Source organism: Geotrypetes seraphini, chromosome 6, assembly GCF_902459505.1.
Source record: "Geotrypetes seraphini chromosome 6, aGeoSer1.1, whole genome shotgun sequence".
Classification (NCBI taxonomy): Eukaryota; Metazoa; Chordata; class Amphibia; order Gymnophiona; family Dermophiidae; genus Geotrypetes; species Geotrypetes seraphini.
In genome coordinates this window covers 40,714,231-40,737,616 of record NC_047089.1, presented here as the reverse complement: position 1 = coordinate 40,737,616, position 23,386 = coordinate 40,714,231, and the positions used below count along the sequence as shown (strand labels likewise).

At 43.9% G+C, this 23,386-nt stretch overlaps 1 protein-coding gene across 6 annotated transcripts in view; it reads right to left on the bottom strand.

Annotated features, from left to right (window-relative positions):
* Nucleotides 1–23,386, bottom strand: part of PARP4 (poly(ADP-ribose) polymerase family member 4) — a 172,621-nt gene that overhangs the window by 33,434 nt on the left and 115,801 nt on the right. For 4 of the 6 annotated variants that reach the window (XM_033947750.1, XM_033947754.1, XM_033947752.1 and 1 more), the window contains 5 exons: nucleotides 19,569–19,681; nucleotides 15,210–15,291; nucleotides 12,383–12,531; nucleotides 12,264–12,299; nucleotides 108–192 (listed from right to left, as the gene is read on the bottom strand). In XM_033947750.1, the coding sequence (XP_033803641.1) occupies nucleotides 108–192; nucleotides 12,264–12,299; nucleotides 12,383–12,531; nucleotides 15,210–15,291; nucleotides 19,569–19,681 (465 nt within the window). Of the gene's footprint in view, nucleotides 1–107; nucleotides 193–628; nucleotides 2,645–12,211; nucleotides 12,300–12,382; nucleotides 12,532–15,209; nucleotides 15,292–19,568; nucleotides 19,682–23,386 lie in introns of those variants that run through there. The other 2 variants (XM_033947755.1, XM_033947753.1) reach the window with 2 other exon arrangements.

The following is a 23,386-nucleotide window of genomic DNA, read 5'->3' as shown; positions in this document are numbered from 1 at the left end:
TTCTGCCTCTCTGCTCATCTTTAAGTCCCACTGAGATAGCATTTCTTAAGAGAGGCAATCTATTAGACTCCTTTACAGGAAGAAACAAAAGTTTGGCTTATACTTACTGGCTCCAAAAGTTGTTCCCAAAAATCCAGTGTTCTTCAATGAACTAGATCTCCTCCTAACAGGTCCTAACACCGGAAATTGAACCTAAAGAAAATAACAACAAATTATGGTATAACACTGGTATAGTGCTTCCTAGGCACTATATACACTTAGTACATCTTTCCCTGCATAAAATACTACTACTGACACTTGTTTTCCTACAAATTTTAATCTAATCTAATCTTCAGTTTATATACCGGGTCATCTCCCAGAATACACAAAAAAGTAGAAGAAAAGGAATTAGCCTCTTTTTACTGCTTCCTTGAGACGCTTTACTTTTTGCAGCAATCCTCGGCAAACACAATATACAGGCACTTTGTTACTTATCTTCATTTTTTATGGTATGTCCCAACCTTTTTCACCATGGACCCCCTGACAAAGGTTTGTCCGAAACACGGACCTTGTCAGGTCCCTTGATTGGTAAAAGGGTTTTATTTTACTTATTTGCATTTTAATTTTGGTACAATAAATTTTTGCCTGCATCTTGTACACAGTCTGCAGTTTTGTTTGTTTCTCCTGCTTGGTTTTTTCTGCAGACAAAGTTGGACTTTCTCCTTTGTTTTGTTGCCCTTCTTTTCTATCAGCAATTTGTATTTCTCTACCCAGCCTTTCCTCTCATTTTTACATGTTTGTAATGTTAGTCTTTAACATGTTACGTATGTTTAGTTTTTGCTATGTTGCTGTCCCCTTAATGTTATATAATTTTTTTTTAAGTTCAATAAATTTTTATTGAGTTTATATATAACACAACACAATACAAAACAAAACAAAACAGAACTGCAATCAATAGATTCAGAAAGTATGACATCCATCATCTGTGTCACAGAAAAATATGAAAAGACAGATCGATATATGCAATAATATGTATACAGAAAGGAGGGTACATTCCAAAATAGAATCAAATAATTGGATGTACTCAATAGGTGATAGATAAGAGTCAAAAATCAGAAATAGTCCAGGTGTTCCTGGGAATGTCACACACATTGAGAGCAATAATTCAATAAAGGATCCCAGATATCATGAAAGCGGTGTAATGAGCCCAGTTTACGTGCATATAGCAATTCATACTTAACAACTATATTAAGGTTGGACCACCAGATGGCAGGCGAAACAGTATCCAGAGTTTTCCAGTTAGAGAAAATGGTCCGTAATGCCATCAAGAGGAGGGCTCGAAGTAAGAGACCTTCAGAATCTGAAACAGGAGTTATTAATGCATGCATACCAGTAATGAGAATAGCATAAGAGAAATTTTCATGGATATGGAGTATTTTACAAATGTCTGACCAAACCGATTTCCAAAATTGACCCAGCAACGGGCAGTCAAAGATCATATGTCTTAGGGAGCCTTCATACAGTTTATAAGACCAGCACAATTTCGATGCAGAGGGATCTATTTTAACTAATCTAGAAGGTGTCCAGTACGCTCTATGTAATAAGAAGTATGCAGATTGAAGCATAGAGGAGGAGTGAAGAGCTTTACCAGCAGAGTCCCATAAGTGAGCCCATGTGGACTTATCTAAGTCCAATGTGAGCTCTCTATGCCATACTTCCCTTATAGATCTATCAGGAGTAAATTTATAGCTTTGGAGTAATTTATACCATTTAGAAGCAGCTTTCCCTGAGGCTGTAATAGTGATACATGCTGTAAAGTATGAAGGCACATCTATCGTGTATACACTAGTTTTCAAAATCTTTTTGATACAATGGGTCAACTGAAGCCACCTAAAAAATTGTGAAAGGGGCAAATTATGTTTTCTACAAATATCATCGAATGAGAACCAGGAATGGCCATCAAATAAATGGGAGATACTCCATATACCATGTGTCTGCCACAATTTCCATGAGATCAGTTTGTTCTGGATCTTAAATACAGGATTATTCCAGATTGGAGCAAATAGTGACGAGGACCATGGTACCTCCATCAGTCTGTCTATCGATCTAATAGCAGTAAGAGTGGAGTATGTCACTGAGTGGAGTTCTAATTCTTTGTGCCCCTCCATAAGAGCAGCATGTTTTAAGCATAAGGGATCCCCTCTCGATTCTAAAGTAGCCCAGAGAGGGATATATGTAAGTTGGGAGGGATCATTCCACACCATGCTTTGATGCAATAGGAAAGCTAAATGGTAGTCATATACACTAGGAAAATTAACCCCACCAATCCGTTTAGTGCATTTAAGTTTTTGCAAACCGATTCTGGGAGTTTTATCATTCCAAAGAAAGGAGGTTAAAGTTCTTTCAATTTTCTTGTATTCTATAATCCGAAGCAGGCATGGCAGCATGGAAAGAGTATAATTAATTACCGGGACTAACATCATTTTTATAGTGTCCAAACGTCCCCACCAAGTAAGCTTGAGTGGTGACCATTGGGACGTAAGTCGTTTGATTTTGGTATCCAGAAAGTCTAGATTATATGATATAGTGTCCTCTAGTGTCGGACCAAAGTAGATTCCTAAGTATCTAATTTTGTTGGAGGACCACGTGAACCCATATTTAGCTAGAGCTTCTCTGGCGTCAGGGCAGTGAAGTGGCATAATTTCGGTCTTGGATAAGTTGAGCTTGTAACCCGATATAGTAGAGTATGTGGATATCAGATTCAGAATAAAGGGGACAGAAGGTGGAGTTGCATATAATAAAATATCATCAGCGTATGCCGATAATTTGACATGAGCCGAGGGCGTACGAAATCCTGTAATATTAGAACACGTGCGGATTGCCGTTAGTAACGGTTCAAGGTCTATGTCAAATAACAGCGGAGATAGTGGGCATCCCTGTCGGGTGCCTCTACTGGGCTGAAAAGGGGCAGAATAGCAATCATTAATAAACAATTTAGTTGTAGGTGAGGTGTATAGAATCTTAATCATTGATATAAAATAGGGTGGAAATCCATACCATTGTAAAACTTGGAATATATAGTCCCATTCCACCCGATCGAAAGCTTTTTCAGCGTCCAAACTCATAATCAGTAAGGGCTCAGAGTTAATACCTGTTTGATGTACGACATCAGCCAGAAGTCTACTGTTATCACTAGACAAGCGCCCTGGAATGAAACCCGTTTGATCTGGTGAGATAATACAGTGCATACTAGGAACTAATCGATTTGCAATAACCTTTGCAAAAATCTTGGCATCAGTATTGATTAAAGAGAGAGGCCTGTAATTTGAAACCAATAATGGGGATTTATCCGGTTTGGGCAAAACAATTATAGTTGCCTCCGTAAAAGACCCTGATATTTTACCTGACTGGATAATAGATGCAAAAAAGGTGTGAATATAAGATAATAACTGGGGTAGGAACGCACGATAGAATTCCGCTGTTAAACCGTCTGGCCCAGAAGCTTTATTGTTCGCCAACTGTCTAATGGCATTCTCTATTTCATCACTACTTAGGGTACGGGAGAGGTTTTGTTGTTGTGACATCAAAATTGTCATGTGAGGGAGGGATTGTAGAAATTGCCTCGTGGCAGCAGAATCTCTGATTTCTGAGGTATAAAGATGGGAATAAAAGGCATGGAAACGTGATACTATATCTGCAGAATCGGTAACAACACAATTGTTGTCACAATGCAGTGCAGGAACAAAGGTTTTAGTAGAACGCCCTTTCAGATATTGAGCCAACTGATGACCGCAGCGGTTATTATCCGCATAATAAGAAGCATTTTTGAGCAATAGGATATGCGAAGCCGATTTGCTCAAAAGTGCATTGTATTCCACCCTGAGTGATCGGAGGCGCATCAGGGCATCAAAATCTGCAGGATGAGCTATATGAAATTCCTCAGCAATTTTGATTTTAGATTTTAATTCCTCAGTGGTACGTATTCGTTCACGTTTCAAGTATGCCGCTCTTGATATAATTTCCCCTCCAATAAATGCCTTAAAAGAATCCCATAAATTTATCCAATTCGTAGAGGTGGGACTATTAAATTTGAAGAAATCATTTATTGCAGCGGATATATGCTCCTTGAACTCAGTTTCAAGGAGTAGAGAGTTATTGAATCTCCATTGTTTATATGGAGTAATTTTAACAACATTATGTAAGCTTAAGAGTATGGCCGCATGGTCCGAAATTGCAATTTCCCTAATTGTAGCAGAGGAGAGATGTGTGGATAGAGCTGCACTCACTAAAAAATAATCAATGCGAGAATATGTGTTATGTGGTGGTGAGTAGAATGTAGGGGTGAGTAATTCTCCAGGGGTCTACTAAATCAAAATGATTAATCAACTCATGCAATTTATACCAAGAGTGGGATTTTTTATACAGGGTGTGAGACTTACGGTCCATTATTGGATCAAGTATAAGATTGAAATCCCCTCCTATGAGAAGCAGAGAGCTGTAAAGTCAAGGTATCAAAGAAATCAGAGATATCAGCATTAGGGGCATAGATGTTAAGGCAAGTAAGAAGTATACCATTAATATCCAGGTGAAACTTAATCCATCTGCCTAATAAATCTGTAGAGTGAGATAACAGTTTAATATCTTGTCTTCGTTTAATAATGACCATAACTCCATTCTTTTTATCTATAGGAGGGGAGTATAGAATCGGGAGAGCCCAGGGTAGATGTAATTTAACGGAATCCCTATCAGATAAATGGGTTTCCTGGAGTAGGACTATATCAGGTTGTATCCTGGAAATATAATCACAAATTTTCTGTTGTTTAATAGGATTATTGAGTCCCTTCACATTAAGTGAGCAGAACGTAAGTGTCATTTTATATCAAAAGAAATAACTAAATTATTCTATCAGATATGTTCTTAGGATAAATGGGTTGTTCATGTATCCAGCCTTACAACAGGAATTTTCCCTGTAATACAATCTCAGTACTGGAAAGGAGAGTATAATGCAGACATATTATAGTAGATATGCAATAAAGACACAGGACAAAAAATAATCAAACTTAGATATCATCAGTATTCCAAGTATCCTGAATAGAATTTGCCTAAACATAAGAGTGACATTTTGAGGTAGTAGTAACACCCACAAGGTACACAGGACAGAAAAGATAGCATGTCATCCTATGTATGTATGTATGTACCCAAAATTGACCAGATATAAAGACCTGGAAGCACACACACAACTGCATACATTTCTAGTTAGTGATAAAAAGGAAATCAGAATAGTGACAGAGATCTGAAAATCATAAAGATCTGTCATAGCAGGAGAAGGAAGATTTAACAGAGTCAGGGTCAGTAAAAATAGACAGGGGTAGTGAGGTCGCAAAGGCAGACAGCGAGCCGCTCAACGCAGCCCAGACATTCTGAAAAGAGATATTATGAACTATACAAAAACACATAGCAGATTCACATATAACTGCAGTGCAAACTGATTAACAATGCAATGATAAAGTTGCAAAACTCAAGCAAATGACTAGCAAACTATATATTGTGAGCCTGCCGGTGCCGGGTTTTGCAAATGGCCACCGACCAGGGCTCAACAAACACCGAGCTCGACGTGCCTTCAAAGGAAGTTGAAGGTCCTGCTGGTTCTTAAGAGTAAAATAAAGTAAAAGGTCAGGAACACTAAAGTTTTTCAATAAACTTGAGTCCAACTTTATTTTCCCAAGTAGCCCCTGCTACAGTTTAGTCTTTGAATTCAAACAAACAGAAAATCCGGGCTTACCAAAAACATAGCCCACACCTTTCTTGCAGGTAAGCGCCCCAGTGGCTGAGTTGTAGCTTTGCCCTAACAGTCCCACAGTTCAAAAGGGCAAAATAAGGCTACAAAAACTACCCAGCCTTTATACTGGTTCTTCACTAGGTTTTTAAACAGTCTAGAACACGCTGCCTAGGCCTGGTTTTTAACAGGCCTTCCCCAGCCAACTTAACAAACAGCTGGTGGGGGAGGGGAGTAGCAGAATCCACTTATTTAAAGCTTGCCAACAAAATTGGCCCCACAATCCCGCCCTGAGGATCTTCAGTGGATTCTCCCCACTACTACCCCTTTCACGTGGTCAGCAACAAAGTCCCATCCAAACAGCAAAAAGGTAAAAAGTAAAAATGCCAAGAAAAAAACCCCACACTACATTCAATGTCCCAAAAATCAGGCACACCTACAGCGGTGAGGCTAGCACAGCTCACTTGGTCCCAGACTTGTGCTTCCAGGCAGTTCAAAAAGAAAAACCCCAAAATTCAAAACATAGAAAAAAGGTCAAGCGATTTCACTTAGCTTTCCTCCATGACTATGTCTTCCGGTTCCATGGCAGTATCCATAAACTCCATGGCAACTGGGCTAGCTGTCTGGCTGGCTTCAGGGACAGGAGCTGCCTCCAACATTTCAATGTCCTGGCCTTGTGTAGAGTCAGGAGCCCAGTCCTGCGAGCCTCCTTCCTGGGCTGACCCAGGGTAGACTGAATTGTTCTTTCTCAACTCAGCTTCTAAAGCCCTGAGCTGGACACGCCCTAACCTGTGAGGGGGAAGGGCAAAATGCTGCTTCTGCTGAGTCTTCTGTTTAGCCTTAATTAGGCTCAACAGCTGTGAACTCCCTGAGCTAGGAGCCTGCCTCCTAGGCTGTCCCTTTTTGCAAGGCACCTCTTGTTGCTCCTGGCTGTTCCCCCAATATTCCTCCCCTCCCCAGGGTTCTGGATCATGCTGGTTCAATTTGAACTCAAAACCTCCTTATTTGTCTGAGTAGAACCTGCTACACTGATCAGCCCTTTTAAGGGTAAGGCCTGAGTCCTGAGGAGTTCTAGCGGGCACAAGCTTAGCTCTAAGGCTGGGGTTGTGACAATATCAGCAGTATAGTCACTTAAGAGACATCCAAGAAGACTATAAACTGTATTATAACCAGCAATAGAATAGGCACACTGTGAAAAACAGTAGAAGCAATTAGGTCTAAGTAGAGTCTATAGAACTTGGAGCTTGAGACTTCAAATAATCTGCCAGCTCGTGAGGGTGAGTGAAATTCCTGGTATTATTATTGAATGTGACCCTAAGGGTGGCAGGATAAAACATGCCATATTTAGCTCTGATGTGCTTTAGCTTGGGCCTATATTCCAATAGTTGTTTTCTCCTCTTGGCAGTCTGAGGATGTTGTTACCCTCAAATTTCAACGGACGCTGCAGCTTCGCTTGTCTCATGATCTCCATCACATGTGAATAGCGCAATAGATGGGCCACTATAGGTCGTGGAAATTTGGCCCCCACATCGATCTTATGCGTCGGCACTCGGTGAGCGCGGTCAATTTCCAGATCATGTTTGAACTCGATGCCGAGGAGTTTTGGTAACAGCATCTGTAGGAAGGCAATTGCGTCCTTCCCCTCCCTCGCTTCCGGGATGCCCAGAACCTGCAGGTTATTCCATCGCGAGCGGTTCTGTGCATCTTCGAGTTCCTGCTCCAGAATATTTATTTTTTTGAATTGGCGCTGCAAGGATTTTATATTTGTTTCGTTCACCTCTATCTTTTGTTCTGCCACATCCAAACGAGAACGACATACCGCCATTTCCACTGTGAGGGATGCGAGGTCAGATTTTATAACCTCTGTATTTTGGTTGGTGGCCGCCAGAATCTCCCGCATGGTGCAAAGTTCTGCCATGACAGTCTGCAGTGTGTCACCTTCATCCTTCGCGGCAGCAGATTTTTGCGGCGATATAGGCTCCACGTTCTTATGTTTGTCGGTTTTGGAAGCAGACATTGTTTACAAGCACAATCCGCTAATTCGCTGGTATCTCAGGAGCCCGAAGGCAATAGCAAAAGAAGCTTTTTAGTGTGCTGGGCTGCGGAGCTCTGTCGCTACGCTGCCATTTACTGTGATGCTCACTAGCGCACCCAATGTTATATAATTTTAATGATATGTTCATCGCTTAGAAATTTGAGTAAGCGATTAATCAAATATACAATAAACTTGAAACTTGATGATAGCATTTCATTTTGAAAGCCAAAAGTCACCTACTATACAACACCAATGGACAACAGGAATGCTGATGGGCAAATAATACAGTGGAACATATGAAACAAGAAAAAAGGAAGATGAAAAACACCTTAGAAAGCTACAAGATTGATATTCAAAATTATTTTTCCAGGCAATTTGGGGAGTATCCTGAGCAAATCACTGGGTTTCAATTTTCCCTGGGTTCCCTCACCACTGTAAATAGTATAGATTTGAGCCAGACAATTTGATATCTGGTCAAAACCTATCCAGTTAACTGTGAGAGGGAAAACAGGCATGCCAAGGACAGATAGCTCTGATGTTTAGGGGGGAAGTTACAAAGCTGTGGTACAATATGGCATTTGCCACAAATTACCGTATTTTCTCGCATATAACGTGCGCGTTATAGGTGGTTTTTACGTACCGCGCATACCCTTGCACGTTATACGCGTGAGCGCGTTGTACAAAACTTTTTTTACATAGTTCCCCCCCCCGACGTCCGATTCACCCCCCCCCCGCAGGATCGCTCGCACCCCCACCCCGAAGGACCGCTCGCACGCACTCCCACCCGCACCCTGAAGGACGGCTCGCACCCCCACAGCCTCCCAAACCCCCCCCATCATGTAGAAGCTCCTACCGGTATCCTGCTGCTTCTTCTTGGCGGTCCCGACACCCGACACGATCGGGGCAAGAAGGAGCTCAAGCCCTCTTGCCCCAGCCAACCGCGGCACCCCCGACACGATCGGGGTAAGAGGGAGCTCAAGCCCTCTTGCCCCAGCCAACCGCGGCACCCCGACATGATCGGGGCAAGCTCCCTTGCCCCCCCGACTCCCCGACACGATCGGGGCAAAAGGGAGCCCAAGCCCTCTTGCCCCGCCGACTCCCCAACTCCCCGACAATATCGGGCCAGGAGGGAGCCCAAGTCCTCCTGGCCCTGGCGACCCCCCCCCCCGCTAGTTGTTCGGGCCAGGAGGGAGCCCAAACCCTCCTGGCCACGGCGACCCCCTACCCCCACCCCGCACTACATTACGGGCAGGAGGGATCCCAGGCCTTCCTGCCCTCGACGCAATCCCCCCTCCCCCCAACGACCGCCCCCCCCAAGAACCTCCAACCGCCCCCCCAGCCGACCCGCGACCCCCCTGGCCGACCCCCACGACACCCCCACCCCCCTTCCCCGTACCTTTGTATAGTTGGCCGGACAGACGGGAGTCAAACTCGCCTGTCCGGCAGGCAGCCAACGACGGAATGAGGCCGGATTGGCCCATCCGTCCCAAAGCTCCGCCTACTGGTGGGGCCTAAGGCGCCTGGGCCAATCAGAATAGGCCCTGGAGCCTTAGGTCCCACCAGTAGGCTATTCTGATTGGCCCAGGTGCCTTAGACCCCACCAGTAGGCGGAGCTTTGGGACGGATGGGCCAATCCGGCCACATTCCGTTGTTGGCTGCCTGCCGGACAGGCGGGTTTGGCTCCCGTCTGTCCGGCCAACTACACAAAGGTACGGGGAAGGGGGGTGGGGGTGTCGTGGAGGTCGGCCAGGGGGGTTGCGGGTCGGCTGGGGGGTGCGGTCGGAGGTTCTTGGGGGGGAGGGGGTTTGCATCAAGGGCAGGAGGGCCTGGGATCCCTCCTGCCCGTAATGTAGTGCGGGGTGGGGGTAGGGGGTCGCCGTGGCCAGGAGGGTTTGGGCTCCCTCCTGGCCTGAACAACTAGGGGGGGGTCGCCAGGGCCAGGAGGACTTGGGCTCCCTCCTGGCCCGATATTGTCAGGGAGTTGGGGAGTCGGCGGGGCAAGAGGGCTTGGGCTCCCTTTTGCCCCGATCGTGTCGGGGAGTCGGGGGAGCAAGAGGGCTTGAGCTCCCTCTTGCCCCGATCCTGTCGGGGGTGCCGCGGTTGGCTGGGGCAAGAGGGCTTGAGTTCCCTCTTGCCCCGATCGTGTCGGGGAGTCGAGACCGCCAAGAGGAAGCAGCAGGACACTGGTAGGAGCATCTACATGATGGGGGGTTGGGAGGCTGTGGGGGTGTGAGCGGTCCTTCAGGGTGGGGGTGCGGGTGGGAGTGCGTGCGAGCGGTCCTTCGGGGTGGGGGTGCGTGCGAGCGGTCCTGCGGGGGGGGGTGTGAATCGGACGTCGGGGGGGGGGGGGGATCAGGCTTTCAGAGTGGGAACAGGACTTCAAGGGGGAGAGGAGAGTCGGGGCGGGCGAATGGAGAGTCGGGGTGTCCAGAGGAGAGTCGGGGCGGGCGAAAGGAGAGTTGTGCAGCATGCGCGGTATACGGGTTTGCGCGGTATATAAAAATTTCTGTACATAAATTTGTGTTTTTCGCGTGCTATACCCGTGTGCGCGTTTTACACGGGTGCGCGTTATCTACATGAAAATACGGTAGTTTACCATGAGACTTACTAATATGAAGTAACTCAGTATCGCAGGTTAGCGACTCCTGTGGGAAATATAATGCAACTTGTAATGAACAATGCAAGATGCATTACTCAGCTCCCTGGGAGCAAGTGGCTAGTAACACATGCCCCAATGCTCCCAAGGAAAGGGGGAGGAGCTGCAGAAAGGTGCTTAGAGAATGACACGGGGACAAAAATTTCCCATCCCCGCAGGAACTCAATTTCCCTGATCCGTCCCCATGAGTTTTGTCACTATCCCTGCCCCATTCCTGTAAGCTCTGCCTTATCCACACAAGCCTCGAACACTTATGATATTAAAGTGTTTCAGTCTTATACAGATGAGGACAGAGCTTGCAGGAATGGGGAAGAGACAGGAAAAGAATTTGCGGGGCGGGATGGGAAAATAAGTTCCCGCAGGGATGCGGAAACGTGTGTCCCCATGTCATTCTGTGTCAGTACTCCCTCTGCCCCCTCCAAAATTTCTACCTTGTAGACCCCCCTAGCCTACTTCAATTAATTCTTGGTGGTCTAGGTGGTCCAGAGCAGACACAATTTTCAGTGGCTCCTACCCCTGGCAGCACCAGGTTCAAAATGGCACCAAATAAGCCCTAGTGGTAGTCTCGTGGTACTAATACTAGGAATCAAGCTACTATGTAAGGTACTAGTGACTCCTCTTGCCCTAGACTTACTAGACACCAGGGATGGATAAAAGTAGGTAGGAAGGGGCCAACAAAAAGGTAGGAATGTTTGGGAGTGGGAGAATTGTTCAGCCTTGCACAGTCCTGGTCCCTTTAAGATGGTGTCTAGGATCACTGGGTCACATGTTAGTGAACCAATGCTCCTAGGCAGGATAATTAATGCCAGCTTTGAGCCAACATTATTTTTTCATGAAAAATGCAGCTTATGGAGTTAAATATAAGCTGAGTTACTTGAGCAGCATAATAATTAGGTGCTTTGCATGCATTACAGTAAAATAATGCACAATTTTGCCATTTAATATAAGTTAATGGGCAAATACTGTGTATTATTTTCTTAACACACATTAGGAACACACATTTAGCTATACAGCTAAACTTTTCTAGTTAAATCTGGCTGCATAGATGACAAGAATAAGGATATCTGGTTATTTCTAATTGACTATATTCAGCAGATTAGGCTTAACTAGCTAAGTCACTTGATATATCCAGTTAAAATGATTTAAATATTGCTCCCTAATTTTAAAGCAAGTCATATAGGCTGGGAATGGCACATCTGTTAGTATAAATTTGCCCCAGAAAAGCTGCCAGTGAAAACACAGACATTTATGCTTGCTCGAGAGCAGGTGTAAATATTTGTCATTAATGACTCACAAATATGTATAAATTGTTCTCATTTCTTCTGCCTTTATCACACATTTGTAACAGGGTATATTAATGGAAAATGGAAATCTCTTGAGATTGAGGTCTATGTGCTTTATTTTGAGTAGCAGTGGTGGCCAAGTAAGGAAATAATTGGGGGTGAGAAAACTCAGGTGCCATGGTGCAATTTTTAGGCACCATGAGAACTTGGCATTTGGGATTTGTGAAGCCAGGATATATGCCTATGTGCATTCATAGCCTAGGTGCCTTGTTATAAAATGTTCCTCACAGTATAACCAACTTAATCAAATATATCTTCTATAACCTTCTATAGTTCAAACTACAACAAAAACACTGATTCCAGTCAGCAAAAGGATATGAATACTAGGACAGGAATGTAAGAGTTCAGTCTTCAAATGCAGCAAACAGGTCAGGTTTTTAGGATACCCCTAATGAATTTGCAAGAGACAATGGAGATAGAGATCTGCATGGAAACTCTCGTGCATATTTTTTAGGGATACCCTGAAAACCTGACCTGTTTGCTGCACTTGAGGATTAAACTGCTGCATTCCTGCATTAGGGACAAAAAAAGAAGAAAAATCACTTTCTATATACAGTAGTATCCCACCTGCAGAATCAAACGTGTTTACTTACCATAGAAGAAGGCGGAGATTTTTCCAAGGTATTTAAACTTCTAAATGCCTGTGCCACAGGTGCCTGTGTACAGGGCATGTCGAATAGAGAAGAAGCTCTCTGAGAAGCAGTTTTATTTGAGACCAATTCAGATTCAAAGCCAATTTTACCTTCACAGTAAGAAAAGGAAATAAGACAAAAGTCATCATGACAAAGGAACATAACAACACAGTAAATGATGGCAGTTAAAGCCTAGTATGGTCCATCTAGTCTATCCAACAAGGCGGCCAGAGTTGTATTTAGCACTCATGGAGGTTATACTTTCTTCATGATTAAATATTGGCGTCACAACAGAACAATTGGCAATTTGCCACAATGCTAATTCCAATTGTATATGATTCAGTCTTGGAACTTAATACCACAATATCATGCCAACAGTCTGAAAAGATGTTTTTATTATGGCTAGAGCACTGACACATACATTATCAATATAAAATTAATCCAACAATATTGCACCTGCTAATCTCAATCTCAAGCATGTGCCACCATAGCCTATGCTAGGAATGTCAATCAACAAAAAAACAAGCTAGTGTAATTGTAACTTCTTAAAAGACCTCTTGGAACTCCATATTCCTTATACCTTAATCAGTGGATAGATGGTGCTCAGAGACATGGAGGAAAAAGGGGACAGAAAGTCCCCAAAAAACCTCACCACCCAATCACTGCAAAACGTCCACCTTAACACACTTTTATATGTGCATGACTTGAAAGATTGTATTATTGAAAAAGCATTTATCTTTTGTGTATAGTTGTTTGGCCTTGACGTGCCACGTTTCAAAATTTCTTCAGGAAGCCAAATGGTAACAGCGAAAGACTCTTAAGTCTTCTAGAATGGGTGTCAGTCTCTGGTCTAGCTTGCAATTCAGCTTTCAGTGAACTTCCGATATCTCCTGACAACCGGAAGTTCACTGCAAGCTGAATTGCAAGCTAGACCAGAGACTGACACCCATTCTGGAAGACTTAAGAGTCTTTCGCTGTTACCATTTGGCTTCCTGAAGAAATTTTGAAATGTGGCACGTCAAGGCCAAACAACTATACACAAAAAATAAGTGCTTTTTCAATAATACAATCTTTCAATTCATGCACATATAAAAGTGTGTTAAGGTGGACGTTTTGCAATGATTGGGTGGTGAGGTTTTTTGGGGACTTTCTGTCCCCTTTTTCCTCCATGTCTCTGAGCACAATCTATCCACTGATTAAAGTATAAGGCAGTTGGAACCCAAGCACAGTACCAGGTAGAGCTTTGGATTCTTGCCCAGAAATAGCTAAAAAATTTAAATTGAATCAGGTTGGGCAGACTGGATGGACCATTTGGGTCTTTATCTGCTGTCATCTACTATGTTACTATGTTATTATGAATATGGAGTTCCAAGAAGACTTTCAAGAAGTTACAACAATTACACTAGCGTGCTTTTGTTGATTTTCTTGAATTTTTTCACGCTGTTTGATTTTTGAATTTATTTTCCTCCTGTGTAGTTATGATAGGAATGTGGCATAAAACATGCCATTTTCAGGCCACAGACCATAGAAGTCTGCCTGGCACTGGCCTTAATTCCCAACTACTGGGGCTGCTGTTGAAGCCCACTTCCGTCATGAGGTCATTTAAGTTTTGATCTGATTTGATGCCATCCTTTTTCTATATAGGGATTCTGTATATTTATCCCATACTTTTGTTTGAATTCCATCACTGCTTTTGCCTCCACAAACTACTGGAGTTGCCTTTGAAGCCCACTTCAGCTATAAGCTCATTAGGTTTTGTTTTGATTTCACTCTCTTTCTATGCACTATTGGATTCCTCTGTGTTTAACCCACACCTTTTTTTTATTCCATATCTGTCACAGTTTTTGTCTCCACAATCTCCACTGGGAGGGTATTCCAGTCATCCACCACTGACTGGGAAAAATGCTACTGTGAAGTCTACCACACTGCAATCTCGGCTCATATTCTCTAATTCTATTGCTTCCTCCTCTTTGAAAATGATTTGTTTAAATACTTACAAGGTATTAATATACAAACATCTGCATATCTCCCTTATCCCTCCTTTCTTCTCCATTATCTTTAGCACAAATCCTTGTACTATTTTTGTTGCGTTCCTTCTGAGCCGTTTCAAGTCCTTTCTTATCCTTAAGTGAGAAACAGTTTCCAAAATTGAACACAATGACTTGTACAGTGATAATACCATGACATCTTTCTTCTCTGCTGCTTTGGTGCATAATGTAAAATTTGAACCATGTGGTTCAAATTTTACTTTGGTACTGGGCAGTGAAAGAGGAGACTGTGGCCTGACGTGTAGCCACTCTTTCTTTATACTTCTGATTAGCACCAGAGGATGTTGGAGGGGGTGCGGAGGCTCTGTGTGTACTAATTTGGAAGTGCAGCTATGGGGTGGGGTGGGGTGGATGAGGAGTAGGGAAGAGTAGACAAGCTGCCTCTTTGGCTTCCCATAGCCTTATCCAAAATGCTCATATGCTCAGTCACTCCATCCATTTTTATATTAAATTGACCCTTCTGGTTTTCCCTGTTTTAAGATCTTTTAATCTCAACTGCTCCTTTCTTTGTCTCATTCCAATTACATACCCTCACTTATCCTGTGTTCTCTTTCCTGCTGATCTTGATTCTTCAACCCTTTTCCTTTCCTGCTCTTGCCCTTTTGAATTCCCTTCTCCCTTTCCAACATACAAAGTCTCTTTTCTGCTCATCTTTAAGTCCCACTGAGATAGCATTTCTTCAGAGAGGCAATCTATTAGACTCATTTACAGGAAGAAACAGAAGTTTGGCCTATACTTACTGGCTCCAAAAGTTGCTCCAAAAAGTCCAGTTTCCTTCAATGAACTAGATCCCTTCATAGGTCCTAACATCGGAAATTGAACCTGAAGAAATATAACAACAAATCATAGTATAACACTGGTATAGTGCTTCCTAGGAACTATATACACTTAGTACATCTTTCCCTGCATAAAATGCTACTACTGACATTTGTTTTCTTACAAATTTTAGATACTAAATTATGACAATTTCTAAAGCAAATGATTATCTGTAACCAGAGTAAAGTCTTGGGAATAGAAAGATATCAAGAAGTGGGCACACTGCTGTAGAGAGATACTGGATAATGACTGGTGCAATACCGGGCTGCCAGAATAGATGATAGCATTTCTTTTTGAAAGCCAAAAGTCACCTACTATACAATACCAATGGACAACAGGAATGCTGGTGGGCAAATAATAGAGTGGAACGTATGAAACAAGAAAAAAAAGGAAGATGAAAAACATCTTAGAAAGCTACAAGATTGATATTCAAAATTATTTTTCCAGGCAAATTTGGGAGTATCCTGAACAAATCATTGGGTTTCAATTTTCCCTGGGTTCCCTCACCACCGTAAATACTAGAAATTTGAGCCAGACATTTTCATATATGGTCAAACCTATCCAGTTAACTGTGAGAGGGGAAACAGGCATGCCAAGGACAGATAGAACTGATGTTTAGGGGAGAAGTTACAAAGCTGTGGTACAATATGGCATTTTGCCACAAATTAGTTTACCATGAGACTTACTAATGTGAAGTAACTCAGTATCGCAGGTTAGCGACTCCTGTGGGAAATATAATGCAACTTGTAATGAACAATGCAAGATGCATTACTCAGCTCCCTGGGAGCAAGTGGCTAGTAACACATGCCCCAATGCTCCCAAGGAAAGGGGGAGGAGCTGCAGAAAGGTGCTTAGAGAATGACACGGGGACAAAAATTTCCCATCCCCGCAGGAACTCAATTTCCCTGATCCGTCCCCATGAGTTTTGTCACTGTCCCTGCCCCATTCCTGTAAGCTCTGCCTTATCCACACAAGCCTCGAACACTTATGATATTAAAGTGTTTCAGGCTTATACAGATGAGGACAGAGCTTGCAGGAATGGGGAAGAGACAGGAAAAGAATTTGCGGGGCGGGATGGGAAAATAAGTTCCCGCAGGGATGCGGAAACGTGTGTCCCCATGTCATTCTGTGTCAGTACTCCCTCTGCCCCCTCCAAAATTTCTACCTTGTAGACCCCCCTAGCCTACTTCAATCAATTCTTGGTGGTCTAGGTGGTCCAGAGCAGACACAATTTTCAGTGGCTCCTACCCCTGGCAGCACCAGGTTCAAAATGTCACCAAATAAGTCCTAGTGGTAGTCTCGTGGTACTATTACTAGGAATCAAGGTAAGGTACTAGGAATCAAGGTAAGGTACTAGTGACTCCTCTTGCCCTATACTCACTAGACACCAGAGATGTCTAGTAGTTGGGAAAGGGCCAACAAAAAGGTAGGAAGGTTTGGGAGTGGGAGAATTGTTCAGCCTTGCACAGTCCTGGTCCCTTTAAGATGGTATCTAGGATCACTGGGTCATATGTTAGTGAATCTATGTTCCTAGGCAGGATAATTAATGCCAGCTTTGAGCCGACATTATTTTTTCATGAATAATGTAGCTTTCGGAGTTCAATATAAGCTGAGTTACTCGAGCAGCATAATAATTAGGTGCTTTGCTTGCGTTATAGTAAAATAATGCACAATTTTGCCATCTATAATAATAAAATGCTAGCCGTGCATGCGCACTCTCGCTGCGTATTCCCTGAGATCTGTTCTGTCGCGCTGTGCTGGCGAGAGTGCGCATGCGCGTACTACATCACCAGCCGACGATCGCCTCCACAAGCCCGCTCCCAGCCAGCCGACGATCGCTTCCACAAGCCAGAACTGGGGCACAAAGAGCACTTTCTGCCCCCTCCCCCTCCGGGATGAACCGAGAAGTGGAGCCGGGCCGCCCTCCGCGACAGACCAGAGGAGTCCGAGTCCTTGCCGCCCCCCCTTCCCTTCCCTTCCCTTCCCGCGGACCCGACTATGAACCTGGTGATTCCAGCAGCGTATGCAGCAGTCTTCACATGCTGCTTCAGGCCCTTCTACTGCCCTGATTTGCTCTGCCGCATCTCTGATGATGTCATCATGGACGTGCCAGAGTAAGTCAGGGCAGTAGAAGGACCCGAAGCAGCATGTGAAGACTGCTGCACATGCTGCTGGAATCACCAGATTCGTAGTCGGGCCTGCAGGAAGTGAAGGGGGGGGCGGCAAGGACTCTCTATCCGAGTAAAGAACAAACGGCAGAGACCAGGCCTATATTAACTCCCGTGGACAGGGGGAGCAAGAAAAGGTGCTGATGGACAGGGGGGGAAAAAATGAAGGGAGGCCTACTGCTGGACAGAGGGAGCAGGAAGATGTGCTGATGGACAGGGGGGGGAAATGAAGGGAGGCCTACTGCTGGACAGAGGGAGCAGGAAGAGGTGCTGATGGACAGGGGGGGAAAGGAAGGGAGGCCTACTGCTGGACAGGGGGAGCAGGAAGAGGTGCTGATGGACGGGGGGGGGAAGGAAGGGAGGCCTAATGCTGGACTGGGGGAGCAGGAAGAGGTGCTGATGGACGGGGGGGAATGAAGGGAGGCCTACTGCTGGACAGAGGGAGTAGGAAGAGGTGCTGATAGACAAGGGGGGAACAAAGGAAGCGAGGCCTACTACTGGACAGGGGGAGCAGGAAGAGGTGCTGATGGACGGGGGGGAAAAGGAAGGGAGGCCTACTGCTGGACAGCGGGAGCAGGAAGAGGTGCTGATGGAGGGGGGAAAAGAAAGGGAGGCCTACTGCTGGACAGGGGGAGCAGGAAGAGGTGCTGATGGACAGGGGGGAAAAAAAGGAAGGGAGGCCTACTGCTGGACAGGGGGTGCAGGAAGAGGTGTTGTTGGACGGAGGGAGAAATGAAGGGAGGCCTACTGCTGCACAGGGGGAGCAGGAAGAGGTGTTGATGGACAGGGGGAAGGTAAAACAAAGGGAGAAGGGCTGCTGCTGGATAAGGGGAGCAGTGAAGGGGTGGTGGTAGACACAGGGGAGGTAAAAAGAAGGGAGAATGGACAGGGGGAGCAGTGAAGGGGTGGTGGTGGACAGCCAAAAGAAAGAAAGACAGAAATACAGAAAGTGGCTAAGGAGACAGAGAGAGAAAGAAATAAAGACAGACACACACATATATTCTAGCACCCATTAATGTAACGGGCTATAAAGCTTGTTTAATATAAATTCATGGGCAAATATTGTGTATTATTTCCTTAACACACATTAGTAACACACATTTAGCTATACAGCTAAACTTTTCTAGTTAAATCTGGCTGCATAGATGACAAGAATAAGGATATCTGGTTATTTCTAATTTACTATATGCAGCAGATTAGGCTTAACTAGCTAAGTCACTTGATATATCCAGTTAAAATGATTTAAATATTGCTCCCTAATTTTAAAGCAAGTCATATAGGCTGGGAATGGCACATTTGTTAGTATAAATTTGCCCCAGAAAAGCTGCCAGTGAAAACACAGACATTTATGCTTGCTCGAGAGCAGGTGTAAATATTTGTCATTAATGACTCACAAATATGTATAAATTGTTCTCATTTCTTCTGCCTTTATCACACATCTGTAACAGGGTATATTAATGGAAAATGGAAATCTCTTGAGATTGAGGTCTATGTGCTTTATTTTGAGTAGCAGTGGTGGCCAAGTAAGGAAATAATTGGGGGTGAGAAAACTCAGGTGCCATGGTGCAATTTTTAGGCACCATGAGAACCTGGCATTTGGGATTTGTGAAGCCAGGATATATGCCTATGTGCATTCATAGCCTAGGTGCCTTGTTATAAAATGTTCCTCACAGTATAACCAACTTAATCAAATATATCTTCTATAACCTTCTATAGTTCAAACTACAACAAAAACACTGATTCCAGTCAGCAAAAGGATATGAATACTAGGACAGGAATGTAAGAGTTCAGTCTTCAAATGCAGCAAACAGGTCAGGTTTTTAGGATACCCCTAATGAATTTGCAAGAGACAATGGAGATAGAGATCTGCATGGAAACTCTCGTGCATATTTTTTAGGGATACCCTGAAAACCTGACCTGTTTGCTGCACTTGAGGATTAAACTAAGAAAAATCACTTTCTATGTACAAGTTTCAAGTTTATTAGGATTTGATATACCGCTTATCAAGGTTATCTAAGCGGTTTTTACAATCAGGTACTCAAGCATTTTCCCTATCTGTCCCGGTGGGCTCACAATCTATCTAACGTACCTGCAGAATCAAACGTGTTTACTTACCATAGAAGACGGCTGAGATTTTTCCAAGGTATTTAAACTTCCAAATGCCTGTGCCACAGGTGTCTTGAAAAAGGGCATGTCGGAGACCAATTCAGATTCAAAGCCAATTTTACCTTCACAGTAAGAAAAGGAAATAAGAGAAAAGTCATTATGACAAATGAACATAACACAGTAAATGATAGCAGTTAAAGTCCAGTATGGTCCATCCAGTCTATCTAACAAGGTGGCCAGAGTTGTATTTAGCACTCCATGGAGGTTATACTTCCTTCATGATTAAATATTGGCGTCACAACAGAACAATCGGCAATTTGCCACAATGCTAATTCCAATTGTATATGATTCAGTCTTGGAACTTAATACCACAATATCATGCCAACAGTCTGAAAAGATGTTTTTATTATGGCTAGAGCACTGACACATATATTATCAATATAAAATTAACCCAACAATATTGCTAACAATATTTTACCTGCTAATCTCAATCTCGTGCCCCCATAGCCTATGATACGAATGTGGCATAAAACACGCCATTTTTAGGCCACAGACCATAGAAGTCTGCCTGGCACTGACCTTAATTCCCAACTGCTGTTGAAACCCACTTCCTTCATGAGGTCATTTAAGTTTTGATCTGATTTGATGCCATCCATCTCTATATTTAGCTCACACTTTTGTTGGAATTCCATCACTGTTTTTGCCTCCATAAACTACTGGAGTTGCCAATGAAGCCCACTTCAGCTATAAGGTCTTTAACTTTTGTTTTGATTTCACCCTCTTTCTATGCACTATTATATTCCTCTGTGTTTAACCCACACCTTTTTTTATATCTATCACAGTTTTTGTCTCCACAATCTCCACTGGGAGGGTATTCCAGTCATTCACCACTGAATCTGGGAAAAATGCTACTGTGAAATCCAGGGCTGTGGAGTCGGAGTCGTGGAGTCGGAGTCGGAGGAAATTTCGGGTACCTGGAGTCGGAGTCGGAGTCAGAAGTACAAAAAATTGAGGAGTCGGAGTCGGAACATTTATCTACCGACTCCATTTTTGAACTTGGCATACCAATCACGAGCGATTCTTTCAGCTATAGCACCCACTATATACACAGCACAAATGCTGCGAGCAACTTCTGCGGCCTTAGAACATTGATTAAAAGCAAAAAGAAGGTGGTGTCGAAAATGCTCATTTCTCTCAACTTGACATTCCATTTTAACGATCTGAAAATTAACCAGTGCTGTGGAGTCGGAGTCGAGGAGTCGGAGGAAATTTCGGGTACCTGGAGTCGGAGTCTGAAGTACAAAAAACTGAGGAGTTGGAACATTTATCTACCGACTCCACAGCCCTAGTGAAATCTACCACCCTACAATCTTGGCTCATATTCTCTAATTCTATTGCTTTCTCCTCTTTGAAAATAATTTGTTTAAATATTTACAAGGTATTACTATACAAACATCTGCATATCTCCCTTATCCCTCCTTTTCTTTATTGTATAATAGAATCTTGACATCCAGATGTTACAACAGAATTCACACTTAGCACTTTGCATTTTAGCACTCAAATTTGGGAAACGTTTACAGAATTGCCCCCTATGTATATAGTTATATGGACAAATTTAGGTCAGTGAAAAAGCTGCCCTAATGAAATAAGTTACACAGACAGCAGCTGAATACCATTGCTAGTTGTAGCAAGAAAAGGTCACCACTCTCTACATATTTATTTTAGAATTATATCTACTCCGCATAATCTCAACAATACTCAGTGGAATACAATCTCAGCATACTTAATAAAACAAATATCAAACATCAATCATATACATCATAATCTTGCAACCTCTAATCAGAACTGCTTACTATCCAGATAACAGTACTGAATATATGATAGGGGTAGAAGCATGGATAGTAATACTGAATATGTGTTGTATTAAATTCACTGTGCTGAGCTTATTAAGAATTTTATTTGTATGTATATTTCCTTTTTTAACATACTGTAGATACCATACAGTTAGGCCCAGATTCTGTATAGGATGCCCGGGAGGGGCGTTGTATACATAATCAGACCTACACTAACCCCTATTCTGTAACCGATGTCCATGTTACAGATGCAAGTTACAGAACCGGGATACAGTAGACGCGGCCGCTACACTTATCACGGCAAGGGATCTCCCTGCCATGATAGGTATAGCGGCCGCGGCCGCCTGTCCCCCCCCCCTCAACAATCGCCGTCAGGAAGGTGCCCAACCCCTCCTGCCAGAGAATGTCCCCCAATCGCCAGCAGAAGGGTGCCTAATCCCTCCTGCCGGAAGGCTGCCCACCACTGATATGGTGTCTTGCGGCTCTCATCACAGGCTCCTGGAATGGGTAAATTAAGGGAGAGCTGGGAAGGGAATTTGGGTGAGAGCGTCACTGAGTCTCAGTTCTTGGACTGTTTCTGGACACTCTATCTCTTTTCCAAGTTGGCAGATTATCAGTAAATGCAATATAAAGACCTGCACCGAGCTCACATCACACGGCAGAGGGGGGCACCGATTGGATTGTGAAGCAGTGATCTATGTGTCAAGTGAAAGCCCAGTACCTATATACACTCGTTTCTTGAGTGCACTAAGCTTACCCTTTGGCAGGGGCTCTTGGGTCTCCTTGACTCTGTCCTCCACAGGTCTATAGAATGGGATTATGGCACCCTTCTTTTGGGTCTCCAGGGCTCCCTCCAGGAGCAGGGCTTCTCTTCCTCCCAACGCAAGTTCTTGTATAATGCCATTCTTGTGGCAAAAAAATTGATTCTGACCTACTGGGCTTCTGAGGACTCCCCTCCTGCAGCTCAATGGCGGGACAAGCTGAGAGAGATGGCTCAAATTGAGATTCATTCCTATGAGAAATCTCAATTTTTGGATATGAGGCACTATGTTACTTTGTGGACCTCCTCACTACCTAATTACTCTTTTATCATAGCATAATGCTCACACTCTTTCAGAATCCCCGACTGTGACGCTTTTGATTCCCTACCTGTACTCCGGGGGGGGGGGGGGGGGGATTTGTAGGGGTGGTATGCTTGAGTGGTTTGCCTGAAGTGGCTGGCGTATGTTTGTGGTTTGCTTGTTGTGTGGCCTGAGGTGCCTGGGTCACTGCTAGTTTGTTCAAGGGTTGGAGGGTCTCTTCCAATAAAAGGTTTATGGCCAATGGTCTAGTTTGGAGCTGTATTAACCATTGGTGTTGCGGGTCTGGGTTGCCATTTTTTTTTTTTTATAATATATTTTTATTGAAGAGTGCTGCTGGTCTGACGCTGCTTAGGGAGGTATGTAGGGCTCACTCACGGTCGGCGGAGTTCCGATGGTAAGGAAGGATGGGGGTTCGGCTGCGCAGCGGGTGCTTGGGGGGGGTGCTCGCTCAAGGGTTCTGCTGCACAAGGGATGAGAGGGAGGGAAAGAAAGCTGGGCAAGTGTCCTGCTGCACGAGAGATGGGAGGGAGGAAAGGAAAGATGCTGCACATGTGGGGGAGAGAAAGGAAAGAGGAAGAATTGAGGTGAAGGGGAGGAAGGGAGAGATGATCATGTGCATACCCCGAAAATAAGACCTTGGGCCCAAAATTAATATAAGACACTGTCTTATTTTCGGGGAAACACGGTAGCTGTATGCACTGTGAGTTTGAGGGCTGAACTTAGAAACATTATTCTTTATTTGCTATGCTTGCAAGGTAACAGGGTTCAGCATTTGTTTAATAAAGGGCTTTTGTTTCACTTTTTATCCTTGCCCGACTGTGTTTGACGAAGGCCTCACTCCAACACCACACTCCCATTACCACATCTGTGCCACCTGTTTATGTTTCACAAA